Genomic DNA, 14,156 nt, shown 5'->3' with positions numbered 1-14,156 from the left:
TTTTTAAGCAAGGCGTCCCACGACAGAGCTGGGCTGGTGTAATACCATGCGGGGTCGAGTTTATACTGCTTGAAACACGTCCGCCTAAACGTTTCAAACACGTCGGCTAACAGCAGTACATCTGTCCTCAAGTACAGGTCGTGATAATCACCCAGGTTCTTACAACCCAGTTTATTCCATACGTTAGTCGCGTGCGAGTAATCATCTCGTGAGACGGACGCCTCATTCAGCTTGCTATAAAAGCAGTCAATAGGGGGTAGTCTGGTCTCGGTGAACTTGACCCAACTATCCATGTACTCATAGGGGTACACACCCTTCCTCATAAGCAGGGGTCTAGTCTCGGCGTCTGTGTATCGATCGGTGATAGGGAAGGTATTGTTGGCCTTGACCAGACTGTCGAGTGACGACAGGAGGAACTGAAACGAGTCAATGAACCTAAGTCCGTTTAAGCTGAAGGAGATGTATCTCTCCATGTTGTTGGGGATGCACGTTATATTACCATCGATTTTCGCGATGGCCTGCATGATCAAGTGTGAGTCGTACCCTCTCAAGTTGTGAAAGACAACGGGGATGTTTATTGTCTTAGGGTTGATTTTAAGCTTGAGGTTGCACGCGCTGTGAGCGGCGCCTCTATACTTACCAGTTATGTGGCAGTGATCTCTCACCGAATCACCGTTAAGTGGTGAGTCACACACGTGACAGTTAGTGCTACTAGCGTGAGCTAGCCTGTCGACTCGGGTCATACAAATGGGAGCGATTCTATACAATGCATTCCTAATAATATTTTCTTCCTCCTGCAAACACTTTAGAAACCTTTCAGCCGCGTCAGGGCCCCTATACACTACCGGAGCTTTCGTTTCCCCGTCACAACGGACGACAATGTATCCAAACGAACAGGCTTTATGCTCTTGTGTCTTGTGGGTGAAGGGAGCCTCGCCGGCGGCACCACTGGGGGAATCCCCACCCACAACCAAGGCTTCGAAGTCGGTGTATATAATATAAGGCACAGACATTTGGTTCTTGTGGTTACAGAATTTTAGGATATTATCACCTTCCTTAGGCATGTCGACTCGTATGGCCGTCTGCCCCACACCTTGACAATCATCCCGGTGGGATTCTAATAAATCAGCTCGTGTGAAGCCATGTAGGCATCGTTCACAGAAGTGGGTCTTTTCTCTGTGTGCCGATTGGTCATACAACAGCCTGCTAAAGTTTTTTATCCATGTGTAGTGATACTTGTCACCTCGCTGGATCATGAATATATTGATAACTTGGCGATCCTTCACCGGGCTGTGTACTATTGTTGTGTTACCTTCGTGCCCAAAGACATTTATAGCCAGATTATTCTGTTTTTCTACTTTAGTGATCTGGGATATGGGGGTGGGTTCATCTATACCATCCCAGTTGAGCCCATCGTCTTGGGGATAGCTAGAAAGCCTATCTGAATTCTTGCCAGCTGGAAATAAGGCTGACCTGATAGCTAACCTCAGTCAATCGTTTCCTCTATTCTTAACGTTTACTATGGCATGTTTGTTCCTATAGTAGGGGGGCAAGGCTAGGTATGACCCACCTCTGAACGGCACGTAGTTAGCTATGTCTAGATAGACATTATCGATTTTATCTACAGCCCACCCGGACCCCAAGTGTGTGTAGCGTTCTAGGTATTCTCGTATCTGCTGAAAACTGGTATCGATTGATGTGTCAATGGTCTCTGTATGTGTGACGACCTCTTGTTGACCTCGGAAGTAAGGGTGAACATACTCAGTGGCCCCTGTGGGCCCCCCAACCTGCTTATCGAGCGACATTTTCACTGTGATCTGAAACTTGATACTTCCTAGGTTATTTAGTTCCTGGTTGACCTTATCAGCTATCAGAGGCTTGATATCTGTAATGTCTATGTTTCTATCAACGTGCATGCGCCAACCTCTCAAATAGTTGCCTACAGCACGCTCAGTGCGCACAAACTGTAGGTCAATAGCTCTATTCTGTCGTAATAATTCTAAAAGTTGTGGTTTTCTCATACGGGAATACCCGCCTAAACCCAAATCGTGTGCCTCGGCTTTCAGTTGTTTTACAGTGGGACGTGCTACGGGGGCATGTGATAACAATGCGGTTAACCCGGCTCTCCCCAGGTTTGAATAACCCGTGTATCCAAGCTGTTTTGCTTGAGCTTTTAATTGTTTTACCGTAGGAGGGGCTTCTAAACCTAGTAATCTCAACAATGCTGACTTCCGCATTCGAGAATACCCGATCACACCTCTCTGTTTTGCGACCCGCTTCAGCTCGCGCACAGTAGTCATAGTGTTTACACCTAAGAGAACCAATGTCTAATTGGTTCACAGTAACATTTAATTGGAGTCTATCTTGAGCAGTCGCCTACGTTCTTTTATGTAGCCCTTTTTATTCTCGTAGATGAGTTGATGTCTGACTACGTTCGCTCCGTGAGCTTTACATAGACAGTAGTGCCCTTTAACCCCGATACCACACACAGAACACGTGTAGTTAGGACTTCCCATATGGAAACAACAGAACCCCTGATTCCTGCATTTCCTACCACAGGCCTCGGTCTTCCCAATAAGTATGTATTCGCATCGGTATGGAGCGGGTCTCATGTTTACTTATATCGGTATTTTAATTTAATTGCTTCGCAACCAACGCAATAGCTGCTATACCCAACACTATGAAGACCAGTTCACGATTCATTTGTCCCTTGGATGGTGTGTAGTACTGAGCGAGTGTGGGTTTATTGAGCGGTTCCAATCGTTTACCAGTTAGTAGGTAGTATTCTTTCATTGCTTCATCGACATCGTTGAATGTTTGAACGGCATGGTTTTCACGCGTGAGTTGTTCGTTAATAAAATCGATCCTCTGGAGGCGTTTTTTAGCGTACTCGGCCTGTGCCCTTTGTAATTTCTCAGTAGCGAGATCGTGCCACTTCCTTTCTTCCTGTATTGCGTGGTCATCTCGTAGTTTCGAGAAGAGGAAATTACTCCCGGAAAATGCCAGGGCATTCACTAACGCCCCACCGGCCATCATAGCTATCGTGGCCATCCTATATTTATTTCATTATATTTTCAGGTATTATTCCTTGTTTTACTAGGATGTCTTTTGTGGCCATCGCCATACCAAGGTTCATTATGAGCATACCCATATCCTGCAGGTTGAAATCTAGCTTGATAGTTGGTTGTTTAAGCACCATTTTAGTCAACCGAGCGTACCCTACGGCTAGACTGGCGACCACTGTGGCGTGGTATGCGTCGTTGACGAACGTTTTCTCCTCAGACATTATGTATATGATATAAAATATTAAAATTATAACATGATATGCGGGTCGACTGTGGGGGTCTTGGGCTCACTGTTGGGTGGTGGCTCACTGTGGGAGGGTACCCCCACGTATAACCATGTTATAACCACGGCAGCAGTTACGCCTACAGCCAACAACAGTCGGGTTGGGTTGGTCACTTTATGTTGGTTACACCACCGTTTTTTACCGGCAGCTACTCTCTTAGGATTCTTCTGTCTGGTTACTGTTGGGGGTTCCTGTGAAGGGGTCTCCTCCCTCACTGTTGGGGGTACCTCCACTGGGGTTTCCCTCAGTACCCCCACTGGGGTTTCCTGTGCAGCATCCATCTATACTATTATTATTATTCTTTCTCTCAAATTGACAATGCTTTGCCGTGATAATCGCCGCCGTCACTGGAGCCAACAACATGCCATATTTGTGGTACAGCTCGCAGCTGATAGAGCTCACGGCGTGTTCGATAAAAGGGTCTTTCTCGAGGTCCTCCCACAGGTAAAGTCGGCGCTCTGGTGGAATGGGAAGGAAGTATGCCACAATACCGGTGTATATCTGGGTCATAGCCGATCCTGTTGTCTTTGTCATTTCTGCTCCGAGCCGGGACTCGTATCTAGCGTACAGCTTATCGATTTCTTCGGCTGACATTATGTGAATTTTATCCGGAGTGTAGTCTCCAAAGTAATGTTTGGCTTTGCCGCCAACAGCCAACGCCACCAGTTTCTCTCGCTTATCATCAGTGGGGCCTGCCGGCGGCGTGGGGGTACCCCCAGGTACCAACTGTTCGAGCAATTCCTCACACTCCATCTTATAATATAACAAGTAAGATTTAGTTTTAACTATATAATACCCGATGCAGACAAAACACAGAGAAATGAAGGTTAAGTTGCACACGACAAATACTTCAAATATCATAGCTATACTTAACTTTAGCTTAGCTTTGTTTAGCTTTGCTTAGCTTTGCTTAGCTTTGCTTAGCATACTATATAAGCCACGGGTTGGTCGGTCTTGAGCACGAGCTTAGCGTGTTTAGTTTCAGCGAGCTGTTTCTTCACCCGTTCCCGTTCTAATTTGCTCATCACATCGTTCTCTCTCAAACACTCCTCGAACGAATCCCTGTCCTTGCAGTGAAATAAGGCCACCCATCGCGTCTGCTCCCTGAGGTCTTTCAACACCGAGTTGAACTTCTGCGTTAGCACCCAGACGCTGTGATTTGCATGCCGGCCGGAGAAGGCCAGGTACGATAGCATGTCTCTCTTTTTTGTTATCTCACGATTAGCGCTGCAGTCGTCCAGTATGAACAGCGTCGGTTCCCCTTTAAATTTCTCGTGAAGAGCTTTCAACCAGTCCTGCAGGCGTGTTCCAGGGTCGATTTTGTGTACGTCCGGGTCCGTCATCACCCAAGGTCGCGCGTACGTTTTATTCATGCTCAGAGTAGGGCACATGATAACGATGTTATCGAACACATCCTTGTAGTAACCCTCCAACATATCCAACACGAAAACGGTCTTCCCACAGCCAGTCTGCCCGCACACTATGGCGCAGTGTGGGTCAGTGGGTAGTTGTGGGTACCCCCGGGTACCCCCACTAGTAGATGGCTTGCACGAATCTCCCATTGTCTATATTAAGTTGCGCGTCCATAATAACGTACAGATATAATTTCAACTTACCAGCGGGTTGAGCCTTCTTAGTAATCTGGATGGTTATCCCTTCGCTGCCGTTATCTATACGGCGCCCGCTACCGTGCAGTTTATCATCATCCGTGGATCGCATGTCCAACCATAGGGCGTACTTGGTGGTCAGGTATTCACCGATCTGCACGGAGCCGAGGTCCAGGTCCTTTGTTATATAATGTGGGGTCCCCCCCACTGTCCCTGGTAGCTTTTTTATCTCATCCCACTGCTGGTGTGGTCTCATACCATGACTGAACAGCTGGTTGGGCACGCCCTCGATGGTCACTTCCACCTTTTCAATCTCGGGGTTGAAAAACTTCTCGCTGTCCCTCCGGAATGGATCGTAATACTCCACGGGGACGACCAGGATACCTTTCATCGATCGCGCCGGCACGTTCAGGTTGATATTCCACACAGTGTCGCTCTTATCTCGCACGACTGATCTATGCCTCAGTACGCGATCGTACAGTATAGCCATCTTCCCAGAGTACTGGCTTCGAACCTGCCTGGCCAGCTCCAGGCTAGTGACCATGTCGAACTCCAGAGAGATGTTGTCTATGGCATAACTGGCCTCATCACCGTTCGGCGTACGCACTACTTTGCTATAGTCGTTAAACGTGAGCTCGTATTCGAGCCTATCACCCAGCGCGGCCTGGTAAAACGGCGCGTGTCCCGTGAGCAACTCGAACTCGAGCGGCACGCAGAATCGATTCCCGTATGCTCGAGCGATGGCCTTTTCACCGTCCGATAGCTTGTCTTGCTGGTCTTGCGTGAAGACATACCCTATGCGCGCCCGGGTTGATTTGCTGATGCCCTGGTACACATCATTGACTCGTTCTCCCTCGCTTTTCCAGAGATCCCTGTAGCAGTGAAACACGTCGCTGTCGTCGATGCTCAGCACCTCGTTACCGCTGATCTTGACGGTCGTTTTCTTGATGATGGCTCGACCCACGTTCCGCACTAGCTCGCGTTTGTTGTTGTCGGAGGTCAAAGTGATATTGAACGCCAGTCGAACAGTGCCTGGTACAATGAGGTCATTCTCACCAAGGTTTGGAAATCTAACCAGCAGAGTTTGATTCTGGTCTATCTTGCTGGGATTGTTGGTGATGGTCACCGACTGGCGCACGGCTCTGGCTCCTAATGGCTCTCTCAATCTTCTAAAAGGATCTAATTTTCTGCCGTACATTGTTATATATAAATAAAATATATTTTAATACTAAATAATGGATGAAGACATACCTATGAATGATATGCGGGGTGATAGTGCCCAGGCATCCGATGAGCAGGAGACCTCATTTACTAGTTTGCCATTGAGCCAAGAACTTTTGGAAACAACGGTAAATGATTATTACAAAAGCTTAAGCAGCTCTAAAAACTACGTTGAACCACAGGGTCGATACTATGATCATTTTTTTATTGATAAAAAGGGTGTTCTACGCCTTAAGTCTAAACCAGAGTTTTACCTCTTTGACAAGCGCACTAAAAAACCACTGGCCTTGTCAACTCTAGCCAGCCGCCATGGTGGTGTCGAATTTATCCGTGAAAATCTAAACATGCGTAATTACGGTGGTGCAATACCTAAGGCCGTTGAAGAAGATCTGCAAGCTACCAGATCCCACCTCACCACTAGAGATGAAATGACACCACAGCGTGCTACAGAAGCCTCGGACAGCATAGAAAAACTGTTGAGCACCTACTGGGACAAACCGTTACCGGGGTTTGACTTTCCGGTAAGGGAACTGCACGGCTTAGACGAAGCCGTGAAACGCATGCGTGGAGAACTCGTGAACAACATGGGGAAACTGAACGAAATCGACGAGCACATCGCTAGGGAAAAAACCAAACTCAACGAAACTGAAAACGATGATATGAAGCGTCGTATCAATGAAAGACTACACGATTTAGAAGACGAGAGACGTACACGATTGGAATCCGCTTCCTCGAATCGTGAACAGCTTCGATCCCAGATCAGTCGCATTCGGGAAACAATTGATAGAATACTGAACGAGGATAGAACTTTAGCCAACAGGATTCGGATATTGTTCCGGGAGCAAGGGATCACCATCGCCAGCATTCTGACTGCATTGGGTTTCATCATATCAACCCTGGTGGTGTCACTGACAGGGGGGCCTGCCGGCGGCGGAACCCCAAGTGGCGGTGGTGTTAAAGACTGGATAAAAAAACTGGGGGAACGCCTAGCTAAACTGGCTGGTAAAGCCGCCGAAGCCCTTCCCGGCATCCTGGGTAGCATCGTCTCGTGGTTGTTGGGCGCTCTGGCTAAAACTGCCACGTGGCTCAGTCAAAACCTGTGGGCAGCCATCGTCGCCGTGGCGGGTCTGGTGTACGTAGCGGCTAAGAAATCTTTAACCAAATAAGTCCCAAAGCTACCCCACCAACCACCAGGGCCGTTTTACTATCAATATGCTGCTGAGCCTGAATATGGGGGTGTGTGGGGGGTACCCCCACATGAACTTTAGACTCCGGGGGTGGCGCCACTATACCCGTTTCACGTGGTGGGATGTGTGGGATATAGGTGGTGTTAATATCGGGGTTGATGCCCAACTTTTGATCCGCCGTGTCTATGACTATTTTGTTGTTATAACCCACCACTTTTTTTACTCTCAGTTGCATATCACTCGGAGCCATGTACAACCCCACGCCGAACACGTAATTGACTTTCGATCTGGCGTATTCTAACACGTTTTGGTAACGGTCGATGGTCCGCGGGAGATCAACTGGAGAATTGATAGCATCCTCAACGTTGGCAACGAACTGTGTCTGAGCGTCGAAAGCAGTTCCCTTACCGAGGATGTTGGAACCCGTCATCGACTGCGCACCCAACAGCGCCCACACGTACGTTCGAATCGAGTCGTTCAACCTGACTACCCCGGCACGAGTGAATCCTTTCGACGTGTCCAGCATGAACATTTTCCACCCGTCTGCGGTTGACTGCTCCACTTTCTGGATTGTGAAAGCAACACCACCTTCAAAGTCCATACGATCATCCCTCCATTCATTACTCGACAAAGCAAAGTCCTGCCTAAGTATACCTCGTTTCACTAAATCATCACTTGCATCTTTCACTGGTTTTGGTCCATATTTGGTAGGTTTAGGAACAATATCATCTAATGCATGGAAAAAATTCTCAGTACTAAACATTTTTCGTTTCATAAAGTTTGTTAGTAAATCTTTCTTAAATGCTTTTACTGAGAGCCCATCGCTGTAAGGAATACCCAACCCGTGGTTCAGCCCTGGCAAACGCCAATCCGTCTTCGGGCTTATTTCGAATTCATTGCAAATACGTTCGTAAACCCGTCTATCGTACGGGTTGTTTGTTGCGTCCCACGCTTTGTCCTGTGGGAGGGGGGCGCTGATCTCTTTAAGGATACGTCTGACCTGGTAGTACACGTGGAACTTGAACACAGACTGACTCAGCGGTCCACGCCGAGTGTCGGTCAATGTCACACCACACCCCGTTGTAGCGCACCACACGGCAAAGTTTAATTGATTCTGCCAGAACTACATAGGGTTGTTGAACCAAGCGTGGACTGCCTTGATGTTAGTCACCGAAAGCTTATACTTAACGAACACATCTAAAAGCTGGGCATTGAAATACAACCCAGGAGCAACCACGATCTTCATGGGGGAGAAATCTACGTCCAGTTTAGGGTAAAACAACATTTTAAAACTATTATATAATGAGCATATATACTCTAACATGTACATAACACTTCCAGGAATAACGAGCGGTGACGCCGTTCAGCTGACGCACGCGATCGATAACACGTCAGGCCAACTCGAAGTCGCACTCTGCGATATCACCTACCTACCGCAATGGACTAACATCAACGTCAGCAACAATAAGCTGTTCGTCAGTGGAACTCGCAGCCAGATAACTGACGGCTACTACAGCGTGTGCTCTCTAAACGACGAGGTCTTCAAACCCCTGGGAGCCGAACTCAAGATGAACGACTCAAACGGTACAGTGGTGTTAATCAACAACGGAAGAAACCCCTTGAGGCTCGGCCGACCACTAGCGAGGATACTCGGTATGTCTCCTGACGAGATAAAACCAACAACAACCGTCACAGGCATGAAGTTACCCGATCTAGTACCGTACCGAGAGCTGTACATTCATCTCGGCCAGGTGAGCACAACGTACAACATTCAAGGAGGTCACCCTTCCACTATACTGAGAGCAGTGCCGGTGAAAACTGAGAAATACAACGACGGTAGAACCGAGTCGTTTTCACCACGGCAGTATAAGAGATTAACCCAGGGCAACATACCTGAGCTGACAATATCGGTGTTAGATATAAATCATAATCCTGTAAATATAGGATACCTCAGCTTAACGCTTCATGTAAAATGACCAGCGCACAAGGGCCCGGAGTGAAAAAATGCGTCAATATCGGGATCTCCGACCTCAGAGACACGCGCGGTTTCGACGCTCCCGGAGTAGATGGTACATCGTACGCATTTCAACTGAAAAACAACATTTACAAACGTGTTGAAGTCACCTCCGGTGGAGCCCTAAGTGATATAGTAGATACCGCAAGAGCAAAAGTCAACACTAAGTACGCCCTTGTCAACACCGGTAATAACTGGATAATATACCCAACGTTCGGGGGTAAACTGTTCGACTTAGATGATGTTGAGAGCACTACCGTCGTCCAAAACAAACCATATATGCTCGTCTTCACCGAAGATGACAAGTGGGTGTTGTTACCCGATAACGACGACTGGTTTCTCAATATTAGACTCGTCTCTCCCTACGTGTTCACGGATAACAAAGACAACCACCTAAACAAAGTCGTGAACAATGGAACCCTGCTCGTGGCTTACGTCCCAACTCAGAGACGTAGCATAGTCGTCAGCCCACTCGACACTATGGCAGCCCACATGCTAACGAGTAAACCGGCCGTACAAAACGTGAAATTGCAGTTGGTGTCTGAATTCGAAGGCGTGGTCACTATACTAGAGAGTCTACCGGCAAACTCAACACTGATCATCAAAGTCTACTTAGGGGAACCATCGGGGAATGATGTCGAGATCGTGAAGGGGATCAAACTCGGGTGGGTGAAACGACACCAGTATCAAGTTTGCAACGTTTACGTGCGGGTGGGTTCCGACTCCAACACCAGTCTGCAGGGGGTCAACGTGATCGTGGAAAACACGATATCACTAACCAATATCTTCCTGCCTGCCAACATACACTTCATGGGTATGAAGTTCACCCCTGAACTATTATCAAAAAGCCAGTTGGAAATTATATCGTAATAGTATAATAATGGCCAGTCATCGTCCCAACACTACGCTTAACGACCTAGGAGATACGGAGGGATTCGATCAGCCTGGTGAGGAAGACGCCTTATATATCCTACACTTCAAAGACAACGTGTACAGACTGGTGTCGTTATCAGATTTAAAAGAGCCCAAATGGTTGATCAACTTAACACTCGCCTCACCTTATATCACAATAAACACAGATACGGGGTATATCTCTAAGATTAGGAACAACGGTATCTGGGCCAGGGATTTCATTCCGGATAGTGTATTCATAGCAACTACTGATACCGAAAAAAATAGGTTAAAGACTGCAGTAAAAAATAAATTAGCATTTATCAATTATTCTTTTAACATATATCTTGATATATCCTCCCCTTTCACACTCATCATAGAAGTCTTCTTTAGTGATTTAGACAATGAAAACACCTCAAGAGTACACCAAATTTTACCCGGGGTGTCAATACACTGGTTTGACGAACACCAAGGCCAATATTGTTGTATTATTATACAACAGGATACCCACGGGGGTTCTATAAACCGCTTAATAAACCTCAGTGGGGTTTTTATTACAACAGGAAAGTCTATTAGATTATCACCTATTACCCTGAGTAGTAGTCTAGAACTTATAGACTTCAAATTAATTTATAGAATATTAACTGAAACCCAATTAAAATATCTTTCAAAATATATATTATAGATGGGTCTGTACCCAGTCGTAGAGGAAGTAGCGAAGACGCTGGAAACCGTAGATGGGTTCCGCTTGAGGCAGTTATGTGATGTGAAACGCCAACTAGAACATGACTGTGACACGCAGAAAGCACTATGTAAGAAGTACAATAGAGCTTTCAATATCGTGGACGGGGCTGACACTACCCTTATGGCAACCAGCATGGGACTAGGGGCTGCAGGTGTTGGGTTGTTAACCACCATCATGGCTGCACCTATAGTGCTAGGTTTTGAAATAACAGCTGGGATAGCGGGGGTGTTAGGGTTGGCGCTTAAGTTGGTATCACGCAGACTGCATCGTAAGGCATTGAAACACGACGAGATCAGGGTTCTGGCCGAAGCAAAGCTCAACACAGTAAGTGGGCGTATTTCCACGGCACTCTCTGATAGTAAGATCTCAGAAGAGGAGTTTCGTTCAATCCTCTCTGAACTCACAAAATATAACGGAATGAAACAAGATATTCGGTCCAAATCTCGTAAGTCTGCTATCAGCGAGGACGAGAAAAAAAAGTACATAGAACAGGGGATACAAAAAGCCCAGCAAGCCTTTATTATGAACACCAAAGAGATCGTAGGCGGTTCACGTTAAACTGTTTCATCGATATAAACGTGACATAGGCACAGTGTTACCTCCAACACACGTTAAGTAGTAGGGGTAGTAGTAGCAAGAGCTAAGGGCCCAACCAAAGCCTTATTTAGTAAATAAGGCTTTGTAGAGACTTTTCTTGAAAGTGAGCCAGAACCCCCATTGTATATACTACTTATTAACATTATACCGATGTCAATCATTTCCGCTTCCGGTATAAAAAATATCATCAAGCAGACAGTATCACTCCTTTCTACAGATTAATCACCGGTAAATATGAACTGATTGTCGCACGTTTTCAATATCTGCTTTATCGCTTTTTAGGCATAATAAAAACTATATCTTCATTGCTGTTATTTGCAGAAATCATTAAATGTATGACGCTGAATAACCATGAATCCAGTGTTCCTGTCGATAGTTTCATGCAGAATATGGATATGGTTTACGTCCTGTCAAAATTCTTCAGTATATGAATTCTTTCTAAGGATACATTGCATCGATTTGTCCCAGTACTCAAATCAATGATATAATCATAGTCATTTATACCGTGCATGCTCAAAGCGCTAACACATTATTATCCCAAACTGCATGTGAGCCTCTAGAAGGTTAGTTATTTGTCCCACTGGGTACCCACTTTCTTCTAGGTGAAGGGAGGCAACTTTGAATATAGTCACTTGCCTACAAGTGATTCCTTGTGGTGCAGGGCCGAAGTCTTTGAAACTCTCAGGAGTCAAGCTGTCAAACAAGGCCACCCATCCACGGATTGCCCGTGCGCCCTTCGTTGTTTAACATCAACTGAGCTGTCACCTTAGCTCTATGCACAGGAACACATGCACACGATACATATAGGTTTTGATCGCTGCAATGTGGGTATAGAGTATATACTCTGCTCGTTGGTTAACAGCTAAATGGGATTCTGCAAGGAAGGGATCACCGAACGTTCAGTGTATGTTCTCATCCATCGTGGTGTCCTCGAGGTTGAATGGTCGCTCATACTACCAGTCACTGGTTTATATTGACTGGGTTCAGATATTTGCCATGATGTTACTGTCAAAGCTGACATATAAGTTAATCACACTATTGTTCCTGTCTTACTCATGACCGTCTGTCTCTTCATTCAGTCCTCTGTCCGTCCGCCGCATCAATGACCAGCTTCTGCAACTAGAGAGAGCATTCTTGGATCCTAACGGAATCCCAGGGAGATCCTACTTCAGGTAGAATCAGATTCATTTTCTGATTCAACTTTTAAACTATAATCTGAGTTTTCCTCAACCATGATTTCATGAAATGTTCTGAAAAGATAGCACCGCGTTCTGTTTTGAACGCCTTCATTTTCAAAATACCTTAGTGGACGTGTTAATTTTCGACGGAAAGGTCTAAATTCAAATACAAGTACTTATATACTATTGTACCAAACTGTTACTGTATTCAACATATATATGATAGTGGCTGTCTTTACATAAAATGACTGGGTTGTTCCCAATTAACAGCGATAAGATGACATGACATGATATGACATGTTGTATAATCTAGCTGTTCTTTCTCAGACACGTCCTGTTCGCCCCCAGCAGTGTCAACAGCTATGCAGGATCGTCATTCCCTGGTCTCACCGATCTGCTCTTTGAGATTGACAAATCAGCGGATCCCGCGAAACAATGGGAGAGAGTCAAGCAACACTTCTCGGTCATATTGTTCACAATCCAATCGGCTGCCTCAACTCTCAGAGACCCAGCCCACTTCATGTGATATGCATTAAAATTCTTAACATTCTTCAGTATATTGTGTAATATGATTCTAGTCATACACTACTTAATGTTTGGTGAGATTTTGGTATCGATCATAGTGCTATTATATCAAACTATTTCAATAGGTTAAACATACTTCCCATCAAAGGTTTAGTCCCACTGATGTACATATAGCCACTTGCTTCAGACAGCTGTTCTAAACTAAATTTTGCAAAATATTTCATACTTTTAAAGGTTTCATGATTTCAGTAAATGATACAGATCAGTGAAAACTGACACATTCTTAACAAAACTTTGCACCAAAACGCAGCTGTGCACATACACGATATTTGCACATTCTTTTCAGCAGTTTGATGCATTACTCATGTGCAATTCATTTGCATGTGGTTTGCAGTTTGTTCCCAATATTTAGTGGATGAATCAATCTTCGTTGTAACTATATACATAAACAAAACATATTGTCACAGTGTAAAGTGGGTCTAATAAAGTGGGAATATTCAAACGGTCTAATTATTTCAGTATATGTCCAAACCAACAAACCATTATGAATCTCATCTGAAAATCAATTAACACCAGCCCAAACACCCCAAACACCCCAAACACCCCAAACACCTGGAAATAACCTGACTGACATGATCTGTCGGAGGGAGGCTCGGAGACTGAAGTCATCATCAACCGAAGACGACAGGTCACCAACGATTTCGTCCACGACGAAAAGTGGACATTCTAGTTCTGCACGTGTCTGTTTTCTCTCCCGATGTGCGTTCTGTCACGTGATTACCATTTTTATCAACCATTTCAACCTCTATTCCCTCAACAACAATGAACATGACTGCTGTCGT

General features: G+C 45.6%; 1 protein-coding gene across 1 annotated transcript in view; it reads left to right on the top strand.

The window, feature by feature from the left end:
* Positions 1–13,821, top strand: part of LOC137297724 (N-acetylated-alpha-linked acidic dipeptidase 2-like) — a 31,923-nt gene extending 18,102 nt beyond the window's left edge. The window contains exons 17-18 of the mRNA XM_067829661.1: positions 12,691–12,783; positions 13,117–13,821. Coding sequence (XP_067685762.1) covers positions 12,691–12,783; positions 13,117–13,315 — 292 coding nt within the window. The 3' untranslated portion in view covers positions 13,316–13,821. The remainder of the gene's footprint in view (positions 1–12,690; positions 12,784–13,116) is intronic.
* The last annotated feature ends 335 nt before the right edge of the window (positions 13,822–14,156 follow it).

Source organism: Haliotis asinina, chromosome 10, assembly GCF_037392515.1.
Source record: "Haliotis asinina isolate JCU_RB_2024 chromosome 10, JCU_Hal_asi_v2, whole genome shotgun sequence".
NCBI lineage: Eukaryota > Metazoa > Mollusca > Gastropoda > Lepetellida > Haliotidae > Haliotis > Haliotis asinina.
This window is presented reverse-complemented; position numbering and strand designations above follow the sequence as displayed.